This window comes from Muscardinus avellanarius (assembly GCF_963383645.1).
Source record: "Muscardinus avellanarius genome assembly, chromosome: 12".
Taxonomy (NCBI): Eukaryota; Metazoa; Chordata; class Mammalia; order Rodentia; family Gliridae; genus Muscardinus; species Muscardinus avellanarius.
In genome coordinates this window covers 6,817,536-6,842,960 of record NC_137798.1, presented here as the reverse complement: position 1 = coordinate 6,842,960, position 25,425 = coordinate 6,817,536, and the positions used below count along the sequence as shown (strand labels likewise).

Here is a 25,425-nt window from a genome sequence, read left to right as displayed (position 1 = left end):
AAAAGATAATTTCTTTGGGCCAGGAGTCCGGAGACAGGAAGTGAGGAGCAGAGATAGGCCAATGGGGTCTGGGCTTCAGTTAACAAAAAGTGTGGTGCACACTTGTAATCCCGGCATTCGGGAGGCTGAGACAGGAGGGCGGCAGTTTGCAGCCGGTCTCAGCTACTTAGTGAGGCCCTCTGCGACTCAGTGAGTCCCTGTTTCAAAATAAAGAATAAACCAGGCGTGGTGCCACACGCTTGTAATCTCCGCGCTTGGGAGGCGGAGACAGGAGGATCGTGCAGGTTCGAAGCCAGACTCCCTGGCTTAAGAGACCCTGTTTCCAAAAATATATATATCCAAGAAAAAAATAAAAATAAAAATAGGGCTGGAGGTGTAGCTTGGAGGTAGAATGCCTCTGGTTTCCATCCACAGTACTGCAAAAAAAAAAAAAAATTAAAAAGTGGGGATTTTGGGGGGAATCTTTCTGAAGGAAAAGAGAACTTTGACAAAGGGTGAAGCTCACGGGTTTTAATTGCCTTAGGAATTTCCTGAGCCATCCGTTTTGAATTTAAGAATGTGGGCCTGCCTTCTTAAGAACAACCAAGCTCTGTTAACTGAAGACTTCAGGTTTTAAAACCTTATCTTCCTTCCCTTCCCAATGTGTCTGTCTCTTTTCTACCTCAAGTTTTCTTTCCTCTGTTCTACCATATCAAGCTGACAGGAGGTGAAGATGTCTTAAACCGGGGCTGGAGCAGCCACAGAGTGGGCCCAACCCTGACCGGGCTCCCCGCCCTTCAGTGGGAAAGGACTTCAGTGTGATCCTGGGACGCCCTCCAGGGCGGCTCCTGCAGCAGCGGGTCTCCTGGTTGGGGTTTTCTGGTTTCTGAGTTTTTCTTCCTCACTTTGCTATGCCCTTTTCTTGCAGTGCTGGGGATGGAACCCAGAGGCATTCTACCCGGAAGACATCCCCAGCCCTATTTTTTATTCTTTTTTGGAAACAGGGTCTCACTGAGTTGCCAAGGGCCTCACTAAGTAGCTGAGGCTGGTGATGAACCCCGATCCTCCTGTCTCAGCCTCCCCAATGCTGATTACAAGCGTGCGCCAGCCACCATGCCCGGCTGGCTGGTTGGATGGATGGCCTCTTTAATGCCCTAGGACTGTCTCCAGTCCCTATGCATCCCCTTCCTGCCAGGGACCTCCTAGGCCCTTCTGTGGTCTCCTGGAGGGTGGCAGCTTCGGGCTGGGCCCAGCGGCGGGCCTCTGGGGACAGTGGGCTCTGCTCTGAATGTGGACATGCCAAGAAGGCCGTATGGGAGAGGGGGGTGGCGCAGGGCATGGAATCTGGAGACTTCTCAGGCATTAAGAATGTCTGCCCTCCCCCTCGGTCTGACCCTTGCGCTGTCTGTCTGCTTCCTGGCACTGCCCACTGGTCGGGCAGCCGGGAAAGGAGGAAGATGTGGGTTTGCTGGTGACTTGGCCGGCCTGCCTGCCCCTCCTCCGCCAGCTGCTCCCCGGCTTCTCACCCCCTGGCCCTCTGGGTCCCTGTCCGCAATCGCCTGGCCCGCCGTGCCCAAGGGCGGCGTGACTCGCTTTCCCCAATCGCCTGGCTCGCCGTGCCCAAGGGCGGCGTGACTCGCTTTCCCCAATCGCCTGGTCCGCCGTGCCCAAGGGCGGCGTGACTCGCCCGAGGCCGGGCGCACCCGGAGGCGCAGGCATGGCCCCGGGCGCGGAGCGGGGCCCCCGGCTGCGCGGCGCCCTGGCGGCCGTGGCGCTGCTGTCGGCGCTCTCGGCCGCGGGCACCGTGTTCGCGCTGTGCCAGTGGCGCGGGCTGAGCGCGGCGCTGCGGGCGCTGGAGGCGCGGTGCGGGGACGCTGCGGGGGACGCCGCCCTGCGCGCCCTGCTGGCCGAGCTGGGCCGCGCGCAGGCCCGGGCCCGCAGCAAGCGCAGCCAGGCCGGGGAGCCCGCGCCCAGCCTCGGCGCGCCGGGCCAGGACGTGCTCATGATGGTGACCTACTCCATGGTGCCGGTAGGCGCGGGCAGGGCGCGGGAGGGGCGCCTGGGCAGCCTCGGGTCCTCTGGGTGCGCTTTCTCCTGGCTGGGGGCAGAGCGTAACGGGTCCGTCTGTATCTCTTCCACCTCTGGTAGCCTCGGAGCCTGCAGGTGGCTTAGCACAGGTGGCTAAGCTATCTGTCTTCCAAACTCTTTTATTTATTTATTTTATTTATTTATTTATTTTTTTTTGCATTCTGCCTCTGAGCTATACCCCCAGCCCGGTTTTATTTCGTATTTGGAAACAGAGTCAGCCCCATCCCCTAAAGTGTGAAGGAAACTAGGTTGTTGAGGCTGGCTTCGAACCTGCGAGCCTCCTCCGGTGTCAGCCTCCCGAGCACTGGGATTACAGGTGTGCGCCACCGGTACTGGGATGGAATCCAGGGCGCTTCTACTTCTGAGCAACATCCCCAGCCCAACTTTTTATTCTTTATTTTAATTTAATTTTATTTTTTTGTGGTTCTGGGGATAGAACCCAGGGGCATTCTGCCTCCAAGCTACACTCCCCCCCCCCCCAGCCCTATTTCTTATTCTTTTTTTGGAAACAGGGTCTCACTGAGTTGCAAAGGACCTCACTAAATAGCTGAGGCTGGCCACAAACCGGGATCCTCTGGTCTCAGCCTCCCAAATGCTGAGATTACAAGTGTGGGCCACTACAACCGGCTTATTCTTTATTTTGAGACAGGGTCTCACTGAGTTGCAAAGGGCCTCACCAAGTAGCTGAGGCTGTCCTCAACTGCAATCCTCCTGTCTCACTCTTATTTTCCAAACTTTTTTTTTTTTTTTTTTTTTTTGCGGGGGTCTGGGGTTGGAACCCAGAAGCATTTGACCTCTGAGCTACACCCTCTGGCCAATTTTTTATTCTTTATTTTGAAACAGGGTCTCACTGAGTTGCGGAGGGCCTCACTAAGTAGCCGAGGCTGTCCGTGAACCAGGATCCCCCTGTCTCAGCCTCCCGAATGCTGGGATTACACGCGTGCTCCACCATGCTAGGCTTTTTCCAAACTTTTGATGGAAGTTTTTGCCTCCAAGTGTGATGGAGCCACAGAGGCCTCAGGGTTCTACCGGTGCCACTTGCCTGCACCAGGGGGTCTCTAAAAGGTCAAGACCTTTCGGAAATAACTCAGGCATCTTCAATGAAAAGATTCTTTCCCTGGCACAATCTAGTGGGCAAAGTTTTTACCCGGCTTCAGATTACCCCCACGACAGATGCCCACTAAGTCGTCTCCACTTAAGTCAACACCAGCCCTAATTTTCTTGCCCATCTTGGACCTAAATGTTGAGCAAATTGTTCCAGGGTGTCAAGTTGTTCCAAGTGGGAGACATCAATACAGCGCAGTTTTTCTTAAAACCCATCGTGAGAGCTGAGTTCTTAGCATGGGGCTGCAGATTGCTCTTCACGAGCTCCAGAGGAAGTCTTGGGAACCCCAGAAACTCCCGGGTGTGGGCAGGCACGTGCAGCTGGGGAAGCGCTCACACCCAGGGTCAAGAAACGGGGCTCTAAAGAAAGTCTTTAAAACAAGCCCCCTACATCTTTTTTCCAGTGTTAAGTTTCTTTGCTTTCGCCGGTTTTTAACGCCAGCATTCTTTAACAAAGATATTCAGATCACGTCGTTGTGGTCCCCTTCAGATAGCTCTGATCTTATTTTACTTTCTAATTAGAAAGGTTTTTGGTGTGACCTCACGTGGAGTGAGCCACACTTGAGAATCCTGAGTATTTGAAAAGAAACCCACTTAACAGCATCTGTTATCAGAGAAGCTTTTAAATGTGTCACGTGAGCGTAGATGCTTTTAAAACTGCGATTTCTTCACACTTAAATCTATCTTTTAAGAGGGATCAAGTTTTCCATTCCTGGATATGTTTTTTAAAAAAAAAAACTCATCATTAAAAAATATGAGCCTAAGCAAATTTTTCAAAAAAAAAGATGACTGGGGTGTATTCATTTCGAGTCACCCCGCCATGTCATTTTGGCATGGGGCTGTATTTCTATTTTCTGTATTTCTATCTTTCTAATAAACTTCTTTAAATCTTAAAAAAAAAAAAAAAAAAAAGATGACTGTAAATGAAAAAAACATCTTAGGGGAATACGCTCTTCCTCTCTCTTGCCTCTCTACCCTGCATTCTAAGGATTTTTTTTTTAATCCTCAAAGAGAGATACATCTGGACATCAACAGTTTATATTTTTAGCCCTCTTTTTTTTTTTTTTTTCAGTACTGGGGATGGAACCCAGGGCATTCTATCTCTTCCGAGCGTCACCCCCAGCCCTATTTTTTATTTTTGATTTTGAAACAGGGTCTCGCTGAGTTGCAAAAGGGCCTCACTAAGGAGTAGCTGAAGCCGTTCACCAACCATGATCCTCCTGTCCCGGCCTCACAAATGCTGGGATGACAAGCGTGCGCCGCCACACCTGGCTGCTTTGCTTTTAAAAATCAATTCTAGTCAGGCTCGGTGGCGCAGGCTTGTAGTCCCAGCCTTCAGGAGGCTGAGACAGGAGGATTGCAGTTTGCAGACAGCCTCAGGTACTTAGTGAGGCCCTTTGCAACTCAGTGAGACCCTGCTACAAAATAAAGAATAAAAAATAGGGCAGGGGGTGTAGCTCAGAGGTAGAATGCCCCTAGGTTCCATCCCCAGTAACACACACACACACACACACACACACACACACACACACACACACACACAATTATACCTGTAGTGAACATGTATAAATTTTTGTCCTGTTATTATTACTTAAACAAAAGGACTATTTGCATAGCATTTACATTATATTAGGTATCGTAAGTAATTTAGAGATGGTTTTAAGAATATTGGATGATGTATGTAGAGTATTTGCCAACACTATGCCATTTTACATAGGGACCTGAGCATCTGTGGATGCAGGGATGTGACGGGTGGGGGGGGGGGCTCCTGGAGCCAAGCCCTGGTGGGTGCTGAGGGACAACCATAGACAACTGTCATGATTTACCATTAAAAAGCCCCTAGTCAGCCGCGCTCTGGCACGTGCCTGCAATCCCAGCGCTTGGCAGGCTGAGACAGGAGGATTGTGGATTCGAAGCCAGCCTCAGCAACTTAGTGAGGCCCTAGAGCCGAGTGTGTGGTGCACGCCTGTAATCCCGGTACTTGGGAGGCTGAGGCAGGAGGAGGATCTCGGGTTCAAGACGGGCGTGTAATTTAGTGAGATGCTGTTTCAAAATAAAAATAAAATAGGGCTGGGGGATACCTCAAAGGTAGAGAAACCCTGGGTTCAATCTTCTGTACATAATAAAATAAAATAAAATAAATAGGGCTGGGGTGTAGCTTAGAGGTAGACAGACCCTGAGTTCAATCTCCAGCATCCCCCATCCACACACACTCAGCCCTAGCGTCCGTCTCTGGGGAGACCAGAACCCCACAGACCAGACCAACACTGAATGACTATACACTAGACCAGAGACTGAGACCCTTTAGGCACAGAGTCCTTTATTTTATTTTATTTTATTTTATTTTATTTTATTTTATTTTATTTTTTGTGGCACTGGGGATTGAACCCAGGGGCCTTCTACCTCCGAACTATATCCCCAGCCCTATTTCTCACTCTTTATTTTTGAACAGGGTCTCACAGCGTTGCAAAGGACCTCACTAAGTAGCTGAGGCTGGCCTTGAGCCTGCGATCTTCCTGTCTCAGCCTCCCAAGTACTAGGATTACAAGTGTGCGTCACCATACCCGGCTGGCAAAGTCCTTTGGGGAAAGTTCTAGAACAGCATCTCAGCCACAGGCCCTCCCGATGCCCATCCAGGTCCTGCGTGTGCCAGGCCCAGGCTCACTGCTGCCTGGCCCCGCAGCATCCTCCGCCCCGCACACCCACCCTGACCCCAAGCAGCCTGGCCTTCTTTCTTCCCCGTCAGTCCCCAGCCAAGTTCTCTCCTTCGTACTTCCCTGAACTACGTGGCACTGAGCACTGTGGGCCACGAGTCAGATGGATCCCCACGCTGGCCCCAAACTTTGGTAGCTGGGTGCCCCGGGCCAAGTCTTTTCGCTTCTCCCAGACTCGGTTTCCTCATTGGTAAGACTGAAATAGTCATGCCTCCTTTATAGGCTTCTTAGGTGGTTTAGGATAATAGAGGTAGTCAGGTCTGCAAATGAGAGTTCCTTGTTGCCCAGTAAGATTAAACATTAAGAGCCGGGCGTGGCAGCGCACACGTGTCATCCCAGCATTCCGGAGGCTGAGACAGGAGGATCGCGGTTCACCGTCAGCCTCAGCTACTTAGTGAGGCCCTCAGCAACTCAGTGAGACCCTGTTTCAAAATAAAGAGTAAAAACATAGGACCGGGAGTGTAGCCCGAAAGTAGAAAGCCCCTGGGTTCCATCCTCAGTACTGAAAAAAAAAAAAAATTAAGCATTATCTGGAGTTTCAATATATAAATTTTGAACACACACACACACACACACACACACACACACACACAGATTTCAGACATATGGCCACTGTTACCTAATCATTACACACTCTGGGGTTACACTTTATTTCCAATTCCTTCAGAGCGCCAGCTGTCCCTCCATCTCTGTTTTTATCAGCTGTTGTCTTGGGGTGACATTCGGCCTCCTGAAGCCTACACTGGCATTGCACCAACCTAAATCATCCGGTGGATAACAGAACAGAGCTCCAGCCGATACAGGACTCCTGCCCCGCCCCTCGCCCAGTGCACGCCGCTGATGACCGTGTGTGATTCCCACTAACCAGGGTCGTCTTCACCCCGGCCCGTCTGGCCACACTGTTGTTGGTGATCCTGAAAAAATAAACTGGATTTTTTTTTTTTTTTTTTTTTTTTGGTTTGGAAACACCAGGAAAATATGAGTGGAAGGCACAGCAAAAAGCACCTCTAAGAAAGTAGTATAATTAGCTGGGCGCCAATACTCGGGAGGCTAAGACAGGAGGATCACAGGTTCTAGGATGGCCACAGCAACTTTTGTGAGACTCAGCAACTTGGCGAGAACATGTTTCAAGACAAAAACAAAATATATGTATATAAAGGGCTGGGGATATAGCTCAGAGGTAGAATCCCCCTGGGTTTAGTCCCCAGTACCACCATGGTGGTGCACGCTTGTAATCCCAGTACTTGGGAGGCTGAGACAGGAGGATGGCAGGCACAAGGACAGCCTCAGCAAGTGGTGAGACTCTCATCAACCTAGTGAGACCCTGTTTCAAAATAAAAATAAAATAGGGCTGGGGTGTAGCTCAGAGGTAGAATGCCCCTGGGCTCAATACCCAGTGCCACACAGACACACACACACACACACACACACACACACACACACACACGGAAAAAAAAGAAAGAAGAAAGAAAAAGAAAGCAAGAAAGAAAGAAAGAAAGAAAGAAAAAAGAAAGAAAGAAAGAAAGAAAGAAAGAAAGACCAATTTACTTCTTCAGGGTCTATGTTCACCATGAAATGGCTACCTACGTAGGACCTCTCAGAACAATACTCAATTTGATTAGAAACATACTTACATGATTACAAAAAAGAAGACATTCTCTTTTTTCCCCCCATCTACATTCCTCAAACTCCCAACTACCATCACTACCCAAAACAGAAATCCTTGGCCAAATCTAGTTGACATTCCAACTTAATTTACATGCATTCTATCTAGAGACTAAAGGTCACGGCACATAAAACAAGCTGAGCTTTGATGTTGCAATCCAGCTATAAAAGAAACCATTTTCAGCCCATCAGTTGCTTTTATGTAAATCTTCGAGTTTTCACAGCGCTATGTTTTAAATAGATATAATTTGCTTCTAGTTTAAAGTTCAAAACACAATTTTCTTTGCTGAAAGGTAGAGTTAACAGTGATAATCCCAACTAAAGATCATTCAAAATGTAATTTGTGAAATTTGTTCTTAGAACAATGATAGACTGACCCCTTCATTTGCCATATAGAAAAGTATCTTGTGCTAGGAAAAAGGTGCTGGGAACTTTGGTGGCCTGGGCTATATATAAAAATTGTGAAGTTCTAGGAATGAGTTATGGATAACTGTCCCCAAGCGTGTGTGTGTGTGTGTGGGGGGGTGGTACTGGGGATTAAACCCAGGGGCCTTCTTCCTCTGGGCTACACTTCCAGCCCTATTTTATATTTTATTTGGAAACAGGGTCTCACTAAGTTGCTGAGAGCCTCACTAAGTAGCTGAGGTCGGCTGTGAACCTGTGCGATCCTCCTGAAACAACGGGGGTTTCTTGAGAGAAAGCTCGGCGAGTTCTTGTCTGCGGTGAGCGAAGAATGACACCCGCAGACCTCAGGAAGGGGAGTAAAAGGTTTATTGGAAGCAGCAGGGAATGGGGCAAGGGTGGCTGAACACCCCCAAAGGGGCTGGAACTCTGGGTCCAGCAGCTGCCTTCAGGACAATACTTGAGAGTAGGTCCAGTAGCTGCCTTCAGGGTCACTACCCGAGTGTCGCAGGAGCCAAGTGCCCATCAGTTGCAAACTACTTTCTCCCAGAGTCCACGTGATCTGCCAGAAAAGAGGTACAGGTCACCCCTAGGGGCCTGGCCAGCCATGATGTCCAGCAGAGGCCTTCAGGTCACTACTCGGGTGTCGCCTGAGCCATGTGCCCTCAGATGCACTCTGCCTTCTCTCGGGGCCAACACGACCTGCGAGAGAAAGAACAGCTCCCCAAGGGGGGTGGGGGGGGTCCCAAGCGGGAAAGTCCCTCCTTTGCCATCCGACTGGCCTTGCCTGACCGCTTACAAATTTGTTTTGTGGTTAGGGTGACTTTTGGAATTCCAAGGAGAATTTGCATAGGGCATTTGCAAGCCCTTTGAAGGGTCTCCTTTCAGGAATGCCAGACTTGCTCGGTGGGTTTGTTGATTAGTAAACAGATGGCTTGGTGAAGCTCTGGCCTTCTTATCTCTGAGCCTTTGGAGTTTCAGGCATTTGTCGCCCCTCAGGAAACTCAGGAAATTAACTTTGTTTCTACCGAGGCCTTTTCCCTATCTGCCTATTTCCTTTCTACCTCCTCACTCCTGTCTCAGTCTCCCAAGTACTGGTATTACAAGCATGTGCCACCACGCCTGGCTCCCAAGTTATTATTTATTTATTTTATTTATTTATTTTTTGCAGTATTAGGGATGGAATCCAGGGGCATTTTACCTCTGAGCTATACCCCCTGCCCTATTTTTTACTCCTTATTTTGAAACAGGGTCTCACTGAGTTGCAGAGGGCCTCACTAAGTAGCTAACTAAGGCTGTCTGCAAACTGCGATCCTCCTGTCTCAGCCTCCCAAATGCTGGGATCACAAGCGTGTGCCACCACGCTTGGCCTGAGCATTGGCTTTTCTGGGAAGTCTTTGGAGGCTTTGGGGGCAGAGGAGTGACAAAGGATCGCTATGATAAAAGGAGAGTCTTGTAGGGCAGGCTAGGTAGTGAAGTAGGAAGGCCCTCTGCAGAGCTAGCACAACACTCTAGGGGAAAGAGAATGGCGGCTTAGTCCAGGCGGTGGCAGTGAAGATGATAACAGGCAGATGGTGTCCAGATATGCCTGACACTGCAAATGATGGCATTTTCTGACAGGTTTTATTTTTATTTTTTTGTTTTTGTTTTGTTTTGTTGTTTTTTTCTTTTTTTGTGTGTGGTACTGTGTATGGAACCCAAGGGCATTCTACCTCCGAGCTCCACTCCCAGCTCTAATTTTACTCTTTATTTTGAAACAGGGTCTCACTGAGTTACAGAGAGCCTCCACTGTCAGGGATCTGAGTTCCCGGAACTTGGGAGAGAAAGGATTGAAAGAAGGACACGGACTATGGTTCCTTTGGCCACTGACAAACTTTATTCCAAGACACTGTCTTTTTATACCCTGTGCTACCTGCTTCTCGTGCCATTCTACAAGGTCAGCTGAGTTTGTAGGACAGAGGATTCACAGAACAAAGCATAATCTTATGAGTATATAAAATACCTCCCATGCTGGCAAGGCTATCGGACACTTGCCAGAAACGTTATCTACTTTCCCCCAGGCTACTTTAAGGTGGGGACAACCGCGCTCAAGTTATAGAAGGGACTTAGATACGATCAGAAGCACATTCCCACTGCAAGCCAATGAGCAAGCGTGGAGGGAGGAGCATTGCTTTCACCCAGAGTCCAGGGGGGAACAGGACCTTTCCTCGCGCTCTCTGTTGAGACTCTATTCGTGATCTTCCATCCCTGTCAGGCTTCGTCTTCCCCCACTCCACCTCGCCCGGTTCGACAGCTTCAATATGAGGTGGGAGACTGAACATAAAGGAAGCTAAATGACCCTGACCTTAGTGGTTCGCGGCCAGCCTCAGCTACTTAGCGAGGCCCTTTGCAACTTCGTGAGACCCTGTTGCCAAGTAAAGAATGAAAAATAAATAAATAAACAAATAAATAAATAAATAAATAGGAGCCGGGCATGGTTTTGCACACTTGTAGAGTGTAGAATGCACCTGGGTTCAATCCCTAGCACCACGCGCGCACGCGCACACATACACACACACACACACACACATACACACACACAATACTAGAGGAAAGATTGAAAATGTTAGTGACAAAAGGAATAAGAAACTCCCAACTCATGCGTGTAGAAATGAAAACTACACGCACACTTGTCATCCCAGCACTTGGGAGGCTGAGAAAGGAGGATCGCGGTTCAAGGACAGCCTCAGCTACTTAGTGAGGCCCTCTGCAACTCAGTGATACTGTGATTCAAAATAAAGAATAAAAAATAGGGCTGGGGGTGGATCCCGGAGATAGAATGCCCCTGGGTTCCATCCTGAGTACCACACACACAAAAAAAAAAATAGGTCTGGGTGTGTAGTTCAGAGGTAGAATGCCCCTGGTTCCATCCCCAGTACCACAAAAAAAAAAAAGAAAGAAAGAAAGAAAGAAAGAAAGAAAGAAAGAAAGAAAGAAAGAAAGAAAGGAAGAAAGAAAGAAGGAAAGGAAAAGAGAAAAGAAAAAAGAAAAAGAAAAAGAAAAAGAAAAAGAAAAAGAAAAAAAATATCAGGGGGAGCCAGGTATTGTGGCATATGTTTGTAACCCCAGTACAGTACCGGTTTCAAAAATAACAGTAAAAATAAAATAACAATAAAATAAATATTAAAATAATAATAACAATTTAAAAATAACAATAAACTATAAAATAAATTTTAAAATAACAATAAAATTAAAAATAAAATAGGGCTAGAGGGTAGAGGGTAGAGGCCCCTGGGTTCAATCCCCAGTGCCACACACACACACACACACACACACACACACACACACACACACACACTATCTTGGGGGGAGAGCTTAAAAGAAACCTGCTAGCAACACAGTAAAATTTAAGTCTTTGTAACAGATGCTCGGTACCTGATACAGGCAGCGCGGTGCAGACCATGAACGATAGAAAAGAATAAGAAATGAGGACTTGAAGATTTTATAGCTAGCTAGAGGGAAAAGACAAATACACGTATGACTTGAAGCAGTGAGTGGCAGGACCCTCCAAGAGGGAGGAGGAAAGTCCAGCGGGGAACCAGGAAAGGCTTCAGGAAGGACACGGCTGGGTCAAGCCTTAAAAGATGGACAGAGGACGCACTCGAACAGGAGGGGTTTAGCTTGAACATGATGCAGGTGGATGCGAAAATACCCAAAAACTCTTTGTTTTGGCTTTCTTAAATAAAATTAAAGTGGTGTGTCTGTGTGTGTGTGTGTGTGTGTGTGTGTGTGTGTGTGTGTGTGTGTGTTTTACTGGGGATTAAACCCAGAGGCATTTTGCCTCTGAGCTACACCCCCAGCCCTATTTCTTTCTTTTTTTTTTTTTTGAAACAGGATCTTGTTAAGTCACTGAGGGCCTTGCTAATTCCTGTCTCAGCCTCCCAAATACTGGTATTTCAGACACATACCACTACACCCAGCACTTTTATCTTTATTTAATCTCCAGTGTTCTTTTATGTGATATGAGTTTCTTATCTATATCACTGGTATCTCTTTGAAGAACTTCTTTGTATTGAAAATTATTTTGAGTATGGAATTCTAGATAGGAAATTCCTTAGGGCGGGTGTTGTAACTTAGTGATAGAACACTTGTCTGTGTATGAAGCCCTGGGTTTGGGCCCAGGACTGAAAAACAAAATAGTTTTACCTTCAGTATCTTACTGATGTTATCCCAACTGCCTTCGTACTTGCATCTTTTCTTTGAGAAGTCTGCTGTCATCCTCGTCTTTGTTCCCCTGTATGACATGTGTCATTTTTTCCTCTGGCTTCAAGATTTTCTTTTTATCACATGACCTCAGCAACTATTGTATTATGCCTTTTGTGGTGTTTTATTTATGTCTCTTGTAGGTTTGGGGTTTGTTGAACTTATTGGATATATGCATTTATAGTTTACATTAAGTTTTGGAAATGTTTCTACATCATTGCTTCACATTTTTTTTTGCTCCCATCCTTGCTCGTCCACAACTCCAATTATACATATATTGGACTTCTTGCAGCTATTTCATAGCTCAAGGTTGCTCTTTTTGTTTGATTGTTTTTGCAGTGTTTGGGATTGCACCTTGCAGATGCAATCTGCAGCTGCACCTTGCAAGTGCTCTAGTACTGAGCTACATCCCCAGCCCCTGCTCATTTTCATTTTTATATTTATTTAGATACTGGGGATTGAACCCAGGGCCAATTTTTTATCCCTAAAGCAGATTTCTTTTTTTCTTGCAGTACTGGGGATGGAACCCAGGGGAATTCTACCTCTGAGCTGCACCCTCAGCCCTATTTTTTATTCTTAATTTCGAAACAGGTTCTCACTGAGTTGCAAAGGGCTCACTAAGTAGTTGAGGCTGTCCCCATCCTACCCACGTCCCTAGCCCTATTTCATTTTATTTTTATTTTGAGAAAGTCTTACTAAGTTGCGGAGGGCCTCACTATGTTGCTGAGGCTGGCTTCAAACCAGTGATCCTCCTGTCTCAGCCTCCCAAGTACTAGGATTACAGGTGTGTGCCGCAATGCCTAGATCCTGTCCATTTTTAAAACTCTTTCCCATGTGCTTCATTTTGGACAGTTTCTGTTGCTGTGTCTTCCAGTTCATTAATTGTTCTTTTGCAGTGCTTTAATTTGCCCTTAGTGACTTCCAAACAGAGACAAGTCCCTGTTTCAAAGTTGCAAAGTAAAAAAGGGGGCTGAGGGTAACTCAGAGGTAGAATGCCCCTGAGTTTAATCCCTAGTACCTGGAAAAGAAAAGAAAAAAGAGAGAGAGAGAGAGAGAGAGAGAGAGAGAGAGAGAGAGAGAGAGAGAGAGAGAGAAATGGTCACGAAGGGGATAGCCACGTCTCAGGATTAACTAAATCACCCCAGCACCTCCAGAGTTTTTGGTTGTTTTTTCTTTTAGGGGCTATTGGAGTGTCTACAAAAATGAAATGATACGACACAGACAGCACCAAGAGAAACGAGTGCTCGCATAATGAATTTTTCGATCCTCAGGAGTCTGCTGAAATAAACTGACAAGAGATGGGTTAACAGAAGATACAGTAAAAATTTCGCCCCATAAGCACGGGATCCATACAAAATACGAATGGAACGCAAAGAAAGAGCCAGACAGTGGGAGCGTAAACAACATTTTTGAACGACAGAAACAGGGACCCAGGGACCGGAGAGGCTCGGAGGGGGGTGGCAGCAGGTGGGGGGTGAGGGGAAGAAGGTGCAGTGTGAACAGAAGCAGGCTTACAGTTGGGAAGACATTTTCACGTTGTCATAAGAAAAGATACGCACTCAAAAATGGTTCACAGGGCTATTTTGCTTTCTGCCAAAAGGGTAGGCCACCACCAAGAGCGGGCAAGCTAGCTCGGTGAATGGGAAGTTGGCCCAGTTTTTAGCCCTAAAGCAGATTTCTTTTTTATCTTGCAGTACTGGGGATGGAACCCAGGGCATTCTACCTCTGAGCAGCACCCTCAGCCCTATTTTTTATTCTTTATTTTGAAGCAGGGTCTCACTGAGTTGCAAAGGGCCTCGCTAAGTAGCCGAGGCTGCCCTCAAACCACGATCCTCCTGCCTCAGCCTCCCGAATGCCGGGGTTACAAGCGTGCGCCACCACCACGCCTGGTTCCTACTGCAAACCTCTGCACAAGAGTGCGGTTTCACAGTCTTACAAGGCTGACTGATTTTTCTAGAACAGAATGCCGGGGAAGGGTTGGCATTTGCAGTTCTCAGGAAATGAAAACTCACAAACAAGAGCTTATGCTAGGTTACAAAATGGTGGTTTTACAAAATGGGGCTGCTTTAAATTAAGCTAATCCCTTGACAGAAAAGACTTAATTATAGTCTCACATTACTATGCGGATAAAGTCTCCCGGGCCCTCTCACAGGTGCCCTGGAAGAGTAGATTGTTAAAAGTCTGAGTCATTGTCAACACGATCTATATTATGATGTGAGATAATAATGCACCAATAAAAATTTATGTATATAATATATATAAAGTCAGACCGGGCGTGGTGGCGCACGCTTGTAATCCCCGCGGTTGGGAGGCTGAGACAGGAGGATCGCACAGGTTCGAAGCCAGACTCAGCTACTTAGCGAGGATCTCAGCAACTTAGGGAGACCCTGTTTCCAAATAAAATATATATTTAAAAAAAAAAAAAGGTCTGGGAGTATATCCCGGAGGTAGAAAGCCTCTGGGTTCTACCCCTAGTACCACCAAAAAAAATTAAAAAATAAAAAATAAATAATAATAATATATAAAGTCTGAGCTGGGAGAGATGGTACACACCTGTAATCCCAGTACTTGGGAGGCTGAGACAGGAGGATCACAGGTTAGAGGCTAGCACCTGATAATTTAGGAACAGTTTCAAAATAAAATAGGACTTGAGGGGAGGAGGTAACTCAGACACACACACACACACACACACACACACACACAACTTTGTGTTCATGATTTTTTTTTTTTTTTTTTTGGCATTGGGGATTGAACCCACAGGCATTTTACCTCCAAGCTACACCCCCAGCACTTTTTGTTTGGGGGGGGTGTCTGGGAATGGAACCCAGGGGCATTCTACCTCTCTGAGCTACACTTTTCTTCATTTTGAAACAGGGTCTCACTGAGTTGCAGAGGGCCTCACTAAGTAGCTGAGGCTGTCCGCAAACTGCGATCCTCCTGTCTCAGCCTCCCAGATGCTGGGATGACAAGGGTGCGCCACCACGCCACGCCTGGCTTTTAATATTACTATAGTAATGTAGTAGTAGCAGCAGCAGCAGTGTGTCATTAACTGTTACAGGAGTTGTGGGCAGCTACTGTCTACACAGTGGTGCCGATGGTCCAGAAGGAGCAGTCGCTGGGAACTGGGTCCTCTGTGGCTGGCTGAGCAGGTTCAGCCGGGCTCTGAGGACCCCCAGCTGAGTGAACTGATAGGATCCCTGGTCCCCAGGCCCCTGCTGTGGGCTGGCAGATGATGGCCAGGACACCATCATGGTCTGACGTCTTCCTGTAGGGCTGCCGCTTATACCAGCTAGGCCTAGGAGGTCAGGCCCCAGAATCTTGCTGCTGCGCCTCAGAGCATCCCCTTACAAGGTATCAGCAATAAAAGTGGTCCAAGTTAGACTTTCAAGAGTTTATTGTTGCCAGGTATAGTGGAGCATACCTGGAATCCCAGTATTTGGGAGGATGAGACAGGAGAATCACAGGTTTGAGAACAGCTTTAGCAGATTCGTGAAACTGTTTCAAAGTTTAAAAAAGGGTGTGGGGGGAGGTCTGAGGATGTAGCTTAGAGGTAGAATGTCCCTGAGTTTAATTTCCAGTACCAACAGCAGAAAGAGAGGAAGAGATAGAGATAGATAAATAGAAAGAAGGGAACATTCATTAATTTTCATTGTGCCTATAAGAAACAGTTCACAAACTGGAAGACCTTGAGCTAAAAAAAGGGACTAAGTGTCCATTGTATAGCAGTTATAGTATAGTTTTAAAAACGTAAAGGAGAGCCGGCCGTGGTGGCGCACCCTTGTAATCCCCGTGCTTGGGAGGCGGAGACAGGAGGATCGCGCAGGTTCGAAGCCAGCCGCGCGCGCTGGCTTAGGAGACCCTGTTTCTAAATAAAAATATAAAATAGGTCTGGGAGTGTAGCCCAGAGGTAGAAGGGCTTCCAGGAACCCCAGTACCACCAAAATAAATAAATAATTAAATAAATAAATAAAGGAGAGCCAGGCGTGGTGGTGCGTGCTTGTAATCCCTGCGCTTGGGAGGCTGAGACAGGAGGATCGCACAGGTTTTGTGACTTAGTGAAACCCTATTTATTTATTTTTTATTTTTTGGTGGTACTGGGGATGGAACCCTTCTACTTCTGGGCTACACTCCCAGACCTATTGTCATATTTTTTATTTGGAAACAGGGTCTCTTAAGCCAGCGCGGCTGGCTTCGAACCTGCGTGATCCTCCTGTCTTCGCCTCCCAAGCGCGGGGATTACAAGCGTGCGCCACCATGCCCGGCCCATATAAAATATTTTTTTTTAATGGGTCTGGGAGTATAGCCTGGAGGTAGAGAGCCCCTGGGTTCTACCCCCAGTACCACCAAAAAAAAAAAAAAAAAAAAAAAAAAAAAAAACCCAAAAAAACCCAAAAACATAAAGGAGGAATTATTGTGACTTTTTTGTGATTGGTCACTATATATTCTTCTTTAAAGCAAGCAGCTGTATTATGTATTTATGTATTTGTGTACGTATTTATTTTTGTACTGAGCGACACACTCGGCCCTGTTTTACTTCTTGTTTTGAAATAGAGTCTCACCGAATTGCCGAGGGCCTCCCCAAGTTGCTGAGACTGGCCTTGATCTGTGATCCTCTCATCTCAGCTTTCCACAGGTACGGGGATCACAGGTGTGCGCCGTCACACCCAGCTGCACACAGCTATTGACGTTGACTTGTCTGGTTTACTTTTATTGAATTTCGATGACAAGGATGAAAAGCTTGCCTGTGCTTGGTGTGAGGTCAGGGCTAGTGTTTGGGACGTTAGGAATCAGGTAGACTTAAGCTTCGGTGAAGTGGTCTTAGGTATCTAAGTTGTGGTTTCCTTCCTTCCTTCCTTCCTTCCTTCCTTCCTTCCTTCCTTCCTTCTTTCCTTCCTTCTTTCCAGCAAAGGCAAACCCTACATTACTATTGGGGTTTGCAGATAGCCTTCACCAAAGCTTGGCCACAGTGCAAATTCATGCCTTTCCCAGGGATGAGTCCAGGATACCTGACCGCAACTTTAGACTCCTAGGATTTGGATTTGTGCAACATCTGTCAGTCTAACTCTCCAGTGACAAGCAGCTGGGCTGCCCCATTCAGTCTTTCTCTAGTCCCAGGCTTCTCAGTCAATGGCAAGCTGATTATCAGGTCGTTGGAGCTTTTTCTAATAGGATCATTTGCATTCACATAATAGCAGCAATTTGCATAATTAAGGGGAGTCATAAAGAGTATTCAATTATCTAAGAGAGATATAATTTAAGTTACAACAATAGGTCCGATCAGAGGTGACAGCATTGAAAAAGTGTTGCAGTTAACAATTGCTGTCTGTGCTTGGGGGACTTCGGAGGAACAGGTGACAAGGCCCATTGGTTTAGCCACCCACAAACAAGAACAAGCTGGTGAAGAACCAGAATAAGCTGGGCAGATTCACCCTCCTACTTTTTCATGAATTAATCCTGAGATAAAAGGTGAGAGGAAGGGAGTTTAAGAGGGCAGCCCATCAGCCAGGCATGGTGGTGCACACCTGTAATCCCAGTACTTGGGAGGCTGAGACAGGAGGATCCAGGTTCTCAGCCAGCCTCGGCCACTTAGTGAGGCTCTCAGCAGCTTAGTGAGATCCTGTTTCAAAATAAAGAATAAAAAGTCGGGCTAGGGATGTAGCTGGGAGGTAGAATGCCCCTGGGTTCCATCCCCAGCACCGCAATACTACTACTACCACTAATGATAATAATAACAACAGTAATTTATAATCAATATCTAAGTTGACATGTAGTATACAAATGAAGCCAAAAGATCAGGAAATGAAAACTCTTCACAGAGTTGAGCCGCACCTGTCCCAGACAAGGGATGCACATCAAAGAGAAAGGCTAATTTTCGCTATTGATGTTTCATTGTCACAAACCTCTCCTGCTGCGATCCCCAGGCAGGAAATGAAGCATTGTGAGGTCGCCTCTGATCTCTCAGTGGGTGATCACGTTTTTTTAAAAGACAATAAATTTTGTCCACAGTACAGCTGATTACATTCATTTATGAAAATGACTAAAAACAGTGAATCAATTTTTTTTTCTTCTCTGGTTACTTTACGGCAATCATCCGAGCCATAGTAGAGAGTACAGGAATCAGGAAACCTGGAGTTGATCTTGCTTTTCCACCAGCAATCTATGTCTGTCAGTAAATGATGTCACCTCTCTTTCTTACCTGGGGGGCGGGGATAATGCTGCCTAGTATACTCAGCTCAGAGAGTTGCTGGGGCGGGGAGGGGCACTCAGGATGCTTCTAAGCACTGGTAAGTTTCCAGTCCTTAAGCCCTGATGGTGTAGGTCTTCCTCAGCATCCACAGAGTGTGGAGTCTCGGACCCTCAATGGACCAAAACCCGAGGATGCTCAAGTCTCTTATATAAAATGGCTTGGTATTTGCATATAAGCTATAATCTAGGTCCTTTGATCTGTAGATATGCTAGCCCGTATCTCTAACCCCGTCTCTGCTGTCTCCAGGTGGATTTGCCCCGGAAAGGGGGCTGCCCTGTCTCCGTCTCTCCCAACACCTTTTGTTCCATCCCCCAAGATGTGTAAAATTGTTTCTCCAGGATCTGGGATTTCCTCCCATCCCTGGCTCCAGCTTTCTTCTTTCTCTTTTAGAAATGTAAATGACAAGTCCCTCCTTTCTGCTAGCCCTGGCTTTTTTTTAGTATAAAAGATATATTTTTAAAATTGGAAATCTTTCTCAATACTGATACATTAATACATTTTAAAACCTCTTCTCAATACTAGTACATCCTCCTGTGTACTTTAAACCACCGTGTGTGTGTGTGTGTGTGTGTGTGTGTGTGTGTGTGTGTGTGGTTACTGGAGGTGGAACCCAGGGGCTTTTCTACCTCTGGGCTATACTCCCAGGCTTATTTTTTTTTTTTATTCTTTATTTGGAAACAGGGTCTCACTAAGTTGCTGCGAGCCTCACTAAGTAGCTGAGGCTGGCTTCGAACCTGTGTGATCCTCCTGTCTCCGCCTCCCAAGCGCTGGGATTACAAGTGTGTGCCACCACGCCCAGATTCTATTCTTTATTTTGAAACAGGATCTCACTCAGTTGCGAGGTGCCTCACTAAGTAACTGAGGCTGTCCCGTGAACCGCGATCCTCCTGTCTCAGCCTCCCAAATGCCGGGATTACAAGCGTGCATCACCACACCCGGCTTTAAGTCATCTTTAGATTATTTATAATACCAAACACAACAGTGCTATATAGTTATTACTATATTGTTTAGAGAACAATGACCCAAAAAAAGTCTGGACACATTTTCCACATAAATGCAATTTTTAAAAAATCAGCATTTGTTTGAATTTGTGGCTTTCAGAGCCTTCGACACAGAGGGCCAATTGAACATGTTTGTGTATCTTTTCTTTTTAAATTGTTCTTATACATTTTAGACATTTGTGACATGTATGATATATTTCACACTAAGTTTCTGAGGCAGTCAATAAATACCTGGCAAAAAGGTAATACAGTATGAAGCCGGGCGTGGTGGCGCACGCTCGTCATCCCAGCATTCGGGAGGCTGAGACAGGAGGATCGCGGTTCGTGGACGGCCTCAGCTACTTAGTGAGGCCTTTTGCACCTCAGTGAGACCCTGTTTCAAAATAAAGAATAAAAAACAGGGCTGGGGATGTAGCTCAGAGGTAGAATGTCCCTGGGTTCCACCCCCAATACCGCAAAAAATTAAAAAAAGTCAATACAGTGTGAGTTTCCCTCTGGATCTTCTAGCAAATAAAATAAACCTAGATAAAAGACAAAATCACTTTAGATACTGAGGTGGAGGAGAGGAGCCAAGTCGTCGCAATGTTAAAAATTGAATTTGGTGGCTTCTTCACATCTCTGAAGTTGACAGAAATTCTGCTCATGATGTTAACAGAGCAGTTATATTAATCATCATTAGATCTTTTAAGGGTTTCTTTTCAGTGTTTTTTTTTTTGTTTGGGTGGTTGGTTAGTTGCATGTTGTTGTTTTGGGGTTACTTGTTTAATTTCGGTACTGGGGCTTGAACACAGGGACATTCTACTTCTGAGCTACACCCCCAGCTCCGTTTTAATTTGAAATAGAGTCCCATTCATGTGCTGAGGGGCTCGCTGAGTTTCTGAGGCTGGGCTCGAACCTGCCATCCTCTTGTCTCAGCCTCCCGAGTACTGGGATCACAGGGCTGCGCCACCATGCCCGGCTCCTTTCAGTTTCGTTTTCCTTGGGCTTCTGCTTTGACCCTGCAGTTACTTGAGGGGTTTTTACAGTGGCTTTCCGTAAATGAATGAAGGGCAGGCCCAGGGCCCGCTGCCCACTGTGTGCTTCTAATCGCCGTGTCTCCCTGCAGGTCAGAGTGATTGTGGACCTCTGCAACAGCACCAAGGGCATCTGCCTCACAGGTGGGCTGCTTACAACACTCTGCTCTCCACAGGGCCGCGGCGGCCGGAAGCCACGGCCAGAAATGCATGCTCCATAACTCTTCCCAGATTTGTGTGTGTGGGTACCCAGGGGCCTTCTACCTCCGGGCTCCACTCCCAGACCTATTTTATATTTTTATTTGGAAATTGGGTCTAACTAAGTTGCTGAGAGCCTCACTAAGTAGCTGAGGCTGGCTTCAAACCTGTACAATTCTCCTGTGTCAGCCTCCCAAGTACTGGGATCACAAGCGTGAGCCACCACGCCCTGCTTGCCAGATGTTTTTAATGGGCTGAAAGACAATTGTAATATAATTATGGTGTAATTATGGGAAATAACTATCATTTTCTGATATTGCCATAGAAATACGGTCATGGAAAGTAACCAGGACTTGGGTAATGAGAAACGTGCGGTAACTTGAACCAGAGCCATAGATGTTTCCTTTATTCCCTTAGTTTTGAAAAGGAGAAAGATAGAAGGGAAAAGACTGCAGAGAGGTAGGATTCTTTTACACAAGAAGTAGAGTTCTCTTAAGCCGGGCGTGGTGGCGCACGCTTGTAATCCCAGCATTCGGGAGGCTGAGACAGGAGGATCACCAGACAGCCTCAGCTACTTAGTGAGGCCCTCCGCAACTCAGTGAGACCCTGTTTCAAAATAAAGAATAAGGGGTGTAGCTGGGAGGTCAAATGCCCCTGGGTTCCATCCCTAGTATCACAAGAAAAAAAGAAGTGGGGTGTGTGTGTGTGTGTGTGTGTGTGTGTGTGTGTGTGTGTGTGTGTTACTGGGGATTGAATCCAGGGACATACCATTGAGCTATATCCCCAGCTTGCTTGCTTTCTCTCTCTCCTTCCTTTCTTCTTTCCTTCCTTTTCTTTCTTTCTTTCTTTCTTTCTTTCTCTCTCTTTCTCCCTCTACCCACCCACCTAACCTCCCTCCCTCCCTCTTTCTTCTTTCTTTCTTTCTTCACTGTTTTGCTAAGTTGTTCAGGCTAGCCTCCGACTTGCAATCCTGCCTCGGCCCTCAGGGCCTCTGGGATTATAGGCAAGCTCCACCCAGAAAGAAATGCTTTTTTTTTTTTTTGCGGGTCTGGGGATGGAACCCAGGGGCATTCTACCTCCGAGCTACACCCCCTGCCCTATTTTTTATTCTTTATTTTGAAACCGGGTCTCACTGAGTTGCAGAGGGCCTCACTAAGTAGCTGAGGCTGTCCGCGAACCATGATCCTCCTGTCTCAGCCTCCCGAATGCTGGGATTACAAGGGTGTGCCACCGCTTGGTCAAGACTGGGAATAAGAATGGCTGATGTGTGGTTTTGAGATGGTTTTCTGTGTCTGGCCTGTCAGAGGCCTGCGTCTCAGCCGAGGAAGGGTCCCAGGCCTCCCACCCTCAGAAGGTGGGGGCCGGGGTAACACAGGCACTATGAATAACAACAGGTGTTCACAGCTGCCCCCCAACCCACAAGCAAGCCGAGGGAGGCGCTGGCCAGGCTATGATGGCCCAGGCCCCCTGCAGCCCCTGCCTCTCCCTGGGAGGCCGAGGAACAGTGGACTGGTCTTCACGTTAAAACAGCACACCATGGACCTGAAGCACAGCTTCCTTAAGCTTCAAAAGACATCACAGCTGGGTGTGGTAGTGCAGGCCTACAATCCCAGTACTTGAAAGGCTGGAACAGGAGGAATGCAGGCTTGTGACAGGATTGCAGGTTTGAAAACAACAGCCTTAAGAATTTAGCGAGAGCCGGGCGTGGTGGCCCACGCTTGTAATCCTAGCATTCAGGAGGATGAGAAGGTAGGATCGCGGTTCCCAGACAGCCTCAGCTACTTAGTGAAGCCCTTTGCAACTCAGTGAGACCCTGTTTCAAAATAAAGAATAAAAAATAGGGCAGGGGGTATAGCCCGGAGGTTGAATGCCCTTGGGTTCCATCCCCAGACCCGCAAAAATTTAAATAAAAATAATAATAAAGATCAAATCCAGGGGGAAAAAGAAATAAAAACAAAAAGTTAAAATAGACTGGGGGTGGAACCTGGAGGTAGAAGGTCCCTGGGTTCAAGCCCCAGTACCACCAAAAAAAAAAGTGGGTGGTTTGATTGTCAAATGGGTCTTCATAAAACTGTGTTTAAGGATCCTTTTGGAAAATATAATGAACTTTCAAAAGAGTGGGTTCCAATCCTTAGGGGCAGTAGATGACTAGGATATATTTTAAGGAAGGAACAGGGATGTGGGGCTGGAATGTTTCTTTCCACCTGTGGTTTACCATCTCAATTTCTTTCTCTGTTGTAGGCCCCCCTGGCCCTCCAGGTAAGAGCTCACGAACATTCCTAGTTCAGGTGGGGATGGGCGCTGGGTCCCCAGGGTCCCCCCAAGGGCACAGAGGTGAGGAGCAGAGAAGCGTGGGGTGCCCTGCCTGCTCCCCATCCTTTTGTTTTGTTTTGTTTTGGTGGTACGGCGGGGGGGGGGGTGTGGAACCCAGAGGCTTTCTACCTCCGGGCTATACTCCCAGACCTTTTTTATATTTTATTTGAAAACAGGGTCTCAGTAAGTTGCTGAGAGCCTCACTAAGTTAACTGCGGCTGACTTTGAACCCGTGTGATCCTCCTGTCTCAGCCTCCCAAGCGCGGGGATTACAAGCGTGTGCCACCACGCCCGGCTGCTCCCCATCCTTCCGTGTGTCCCCGTCCTGGAGAACCTGCCATCACCATCCCTGCCCCCTGTCACCGCCCCAGATGGAGAAGGAAGAAGCAGCAGGGAGGTGTGGGAGGGCCACGAGCCTGTGCAGTCTCACTGGCTAAAGGGAAGCACAGTAGTGTCGACAGGATGTTTTTACCATCCCTGTTCCTGTGTTTGGATGCAGGACCTCCAGGAGTTAGTGGGTTACCAGGACACAATGGATCGGACGGACAGCCTGGTCTCCAGGGCCCAAAGGGCGAAAAGGGAGCAAATGGAAAAAGAGGAAAAATTGGTACTTTGGCGATTCTTCTAATTATTTTCCTATTCCTTGCCCCATGATTGCATTTGGGATGGGCTCCAGTTGTGTGCAGGGGGTAGGACGTTTCCTCTTCAGCACGCAGGGCTGGCTTACCACCTAACAGGAAGCCATCGTGTTCCAGGATGCCAAGCCAACCTGACAGATGCTTACATCTCATTAGAGATGCTGTCTCCCTAGGAACTACTTCCCAGCTTTCTGCTTTATCTGATGCAGATGGAAATTTGAAAGGAGCAGGAGCCTTCGCCTTCCGAGGGACACCGGTGGGCTGTGTGGCAGCCACAGGCGCTGGCTCCTGAGTTCTTTCAGGGTTAACCCCGACTTGCCATCCCCTGCCTCCTCCTTCTCAACAAGTCTTTGCATCTATTTGAGAACCAGTGGGCTAGCCGGGCTTGGTAGCTCACTGGTCATCCCTGTCCTTGGGAAGCTGAGACGGGAGGATTGGAGTTCACGGCCACCCTCAGCTACTTAGTGAGGCCCTGTTTCAAAAATAGAGAATAAAAAAGTGGGCTGGGGTGTAGCTCAGAGCTAGAATGCCCCTGGGTTTCATCCCTAGCACCACTAGATAAATAAATAAATAAATAAATAAATAAATAAATAAATAAATAAATAGAAATTGGTCTGGGGATGGAGTTAGAATGCCCCTGGGTTCAATCCCCAGCACCACACACACACACACACACACACACACACACACACACACACACACACATCAATGGGCCGACACTGGCCATTGGGAGGGATTACCTGGCTGAATAGAAAGGCCTGTTCCAGGCCTCCCCGAAGGCTGGCTTTCCCCTCTTTGGGAAGATTAGAAAGAGGTGGCTGGCCTCTAACTGGTTGTGAGCTGGGGCACCACCATCATCTGAGCAACAGCCTAGAGGGACCAGCTGTCAGATGTGTCCGGGAGGTAATGTGGAGCAGGAAACATGGTCCAAAGCCTGGCAGGAGGCTGCGACCAGGCGGGGAGGGTTCTGGAGGGCTCTGAGCATTAGTCCTCAGGGATCCGTGGAGAAGGACTGGCAGATTCTCCTGGCCCATGGCAGAGGACACGAGATTTCACAGGAGGCTCCTAGGAAGGCCTGGCACATCTAAAAGGGTTGGACGCAGCTGAGGGGCAGAGAGAGGGCAATTTTAGCCAAAGACTCCGCCATATCCTCTACGTTCAGCCTCTTGGCTCTGCTACGCCAAATCCCTGTCTAGACCCTAGGCTAGAAGAAATACTAGAAAACTCTATCAAGTAGTATAGTTACTTCCCATAATTGTGTAATCCACTCATCTGTAGATGGACACCTGGATGGCTCCATATTTTGGCTATTACAAACTGTGCTGCTATGAACATGGGTGTGCATCTGTCACTGTAGTTCTCTGATTTCAACCCCTTTGGAAAGATACCCAGGAGTGGTATAGCTGGATTCTATGGTAATCCATTCCCAGTTTTCTAAGGACTCTGCACACTGATCTCCATAGTGGCTGAACTAGTTTCCAATCCCACCAACAGTGTAGAAGAGTCCCTCTTTCCCCACATCCTCACCAGCATTTATTGTTATTTGACTTCTTGAAGATTGCCATTCTGAGTGGGCTTAGATGGAATTGCAGTGTCATTTTGATTTGCATCTCCCTGATGGCTAATGATGTTGAACGCTTTTTCATGTATCTATTGGCCATTTGTATCTCTTCCTTTTTGAAGTGTCTATTCAGTTCAGTTCCCCATTTCTTGATTGGGTTATTTGTTTTTTGAGTGTAAAGTTTTTTTTTTTAAGTTCTTTGTATATTCTAGATATTAGTCCTCTGTCAGAGGGATGGCTGGCAAAGATCTTCTCCCGTT

At 47.3% G+C, this 25,425-nt stretch overlaps 1 protein-coding gene across 1 annotated transcript in view; it reads left to right on the top strand.

Annotated features, from left to right (window-relative positions):
* Window positions 1-1,696: 1,696 nt before the first annotated feature.
* The window catches only part of GLDN (gliomedin), a gene marked incomplete at both ends in the record, with an annotated part of 43,098 nt that continues 19,369 nt past the window's right edge, over window positions 1,697-25,425 (top strand). The window contains 4 exons of the mRNA XM_080706812.1: window positions 1,697-2,008; window positions 20,548-20,599; window positions 22,895-22,912; window positions 23,466-23,573. Of these exons, the coding sequence (XP_080562938.1) occupies window positions 1,697-2,008; window positions 20,548-20,599; window positions 22,895-22,912; window positions 23,466-23,573 (490 nt within the window). The remainder of the gene's footprint in view (window positions 2,009-20,547; window positions 20,600-22,894; window positions 22,913-23,465; window positions 23,574-25,425) is intronic.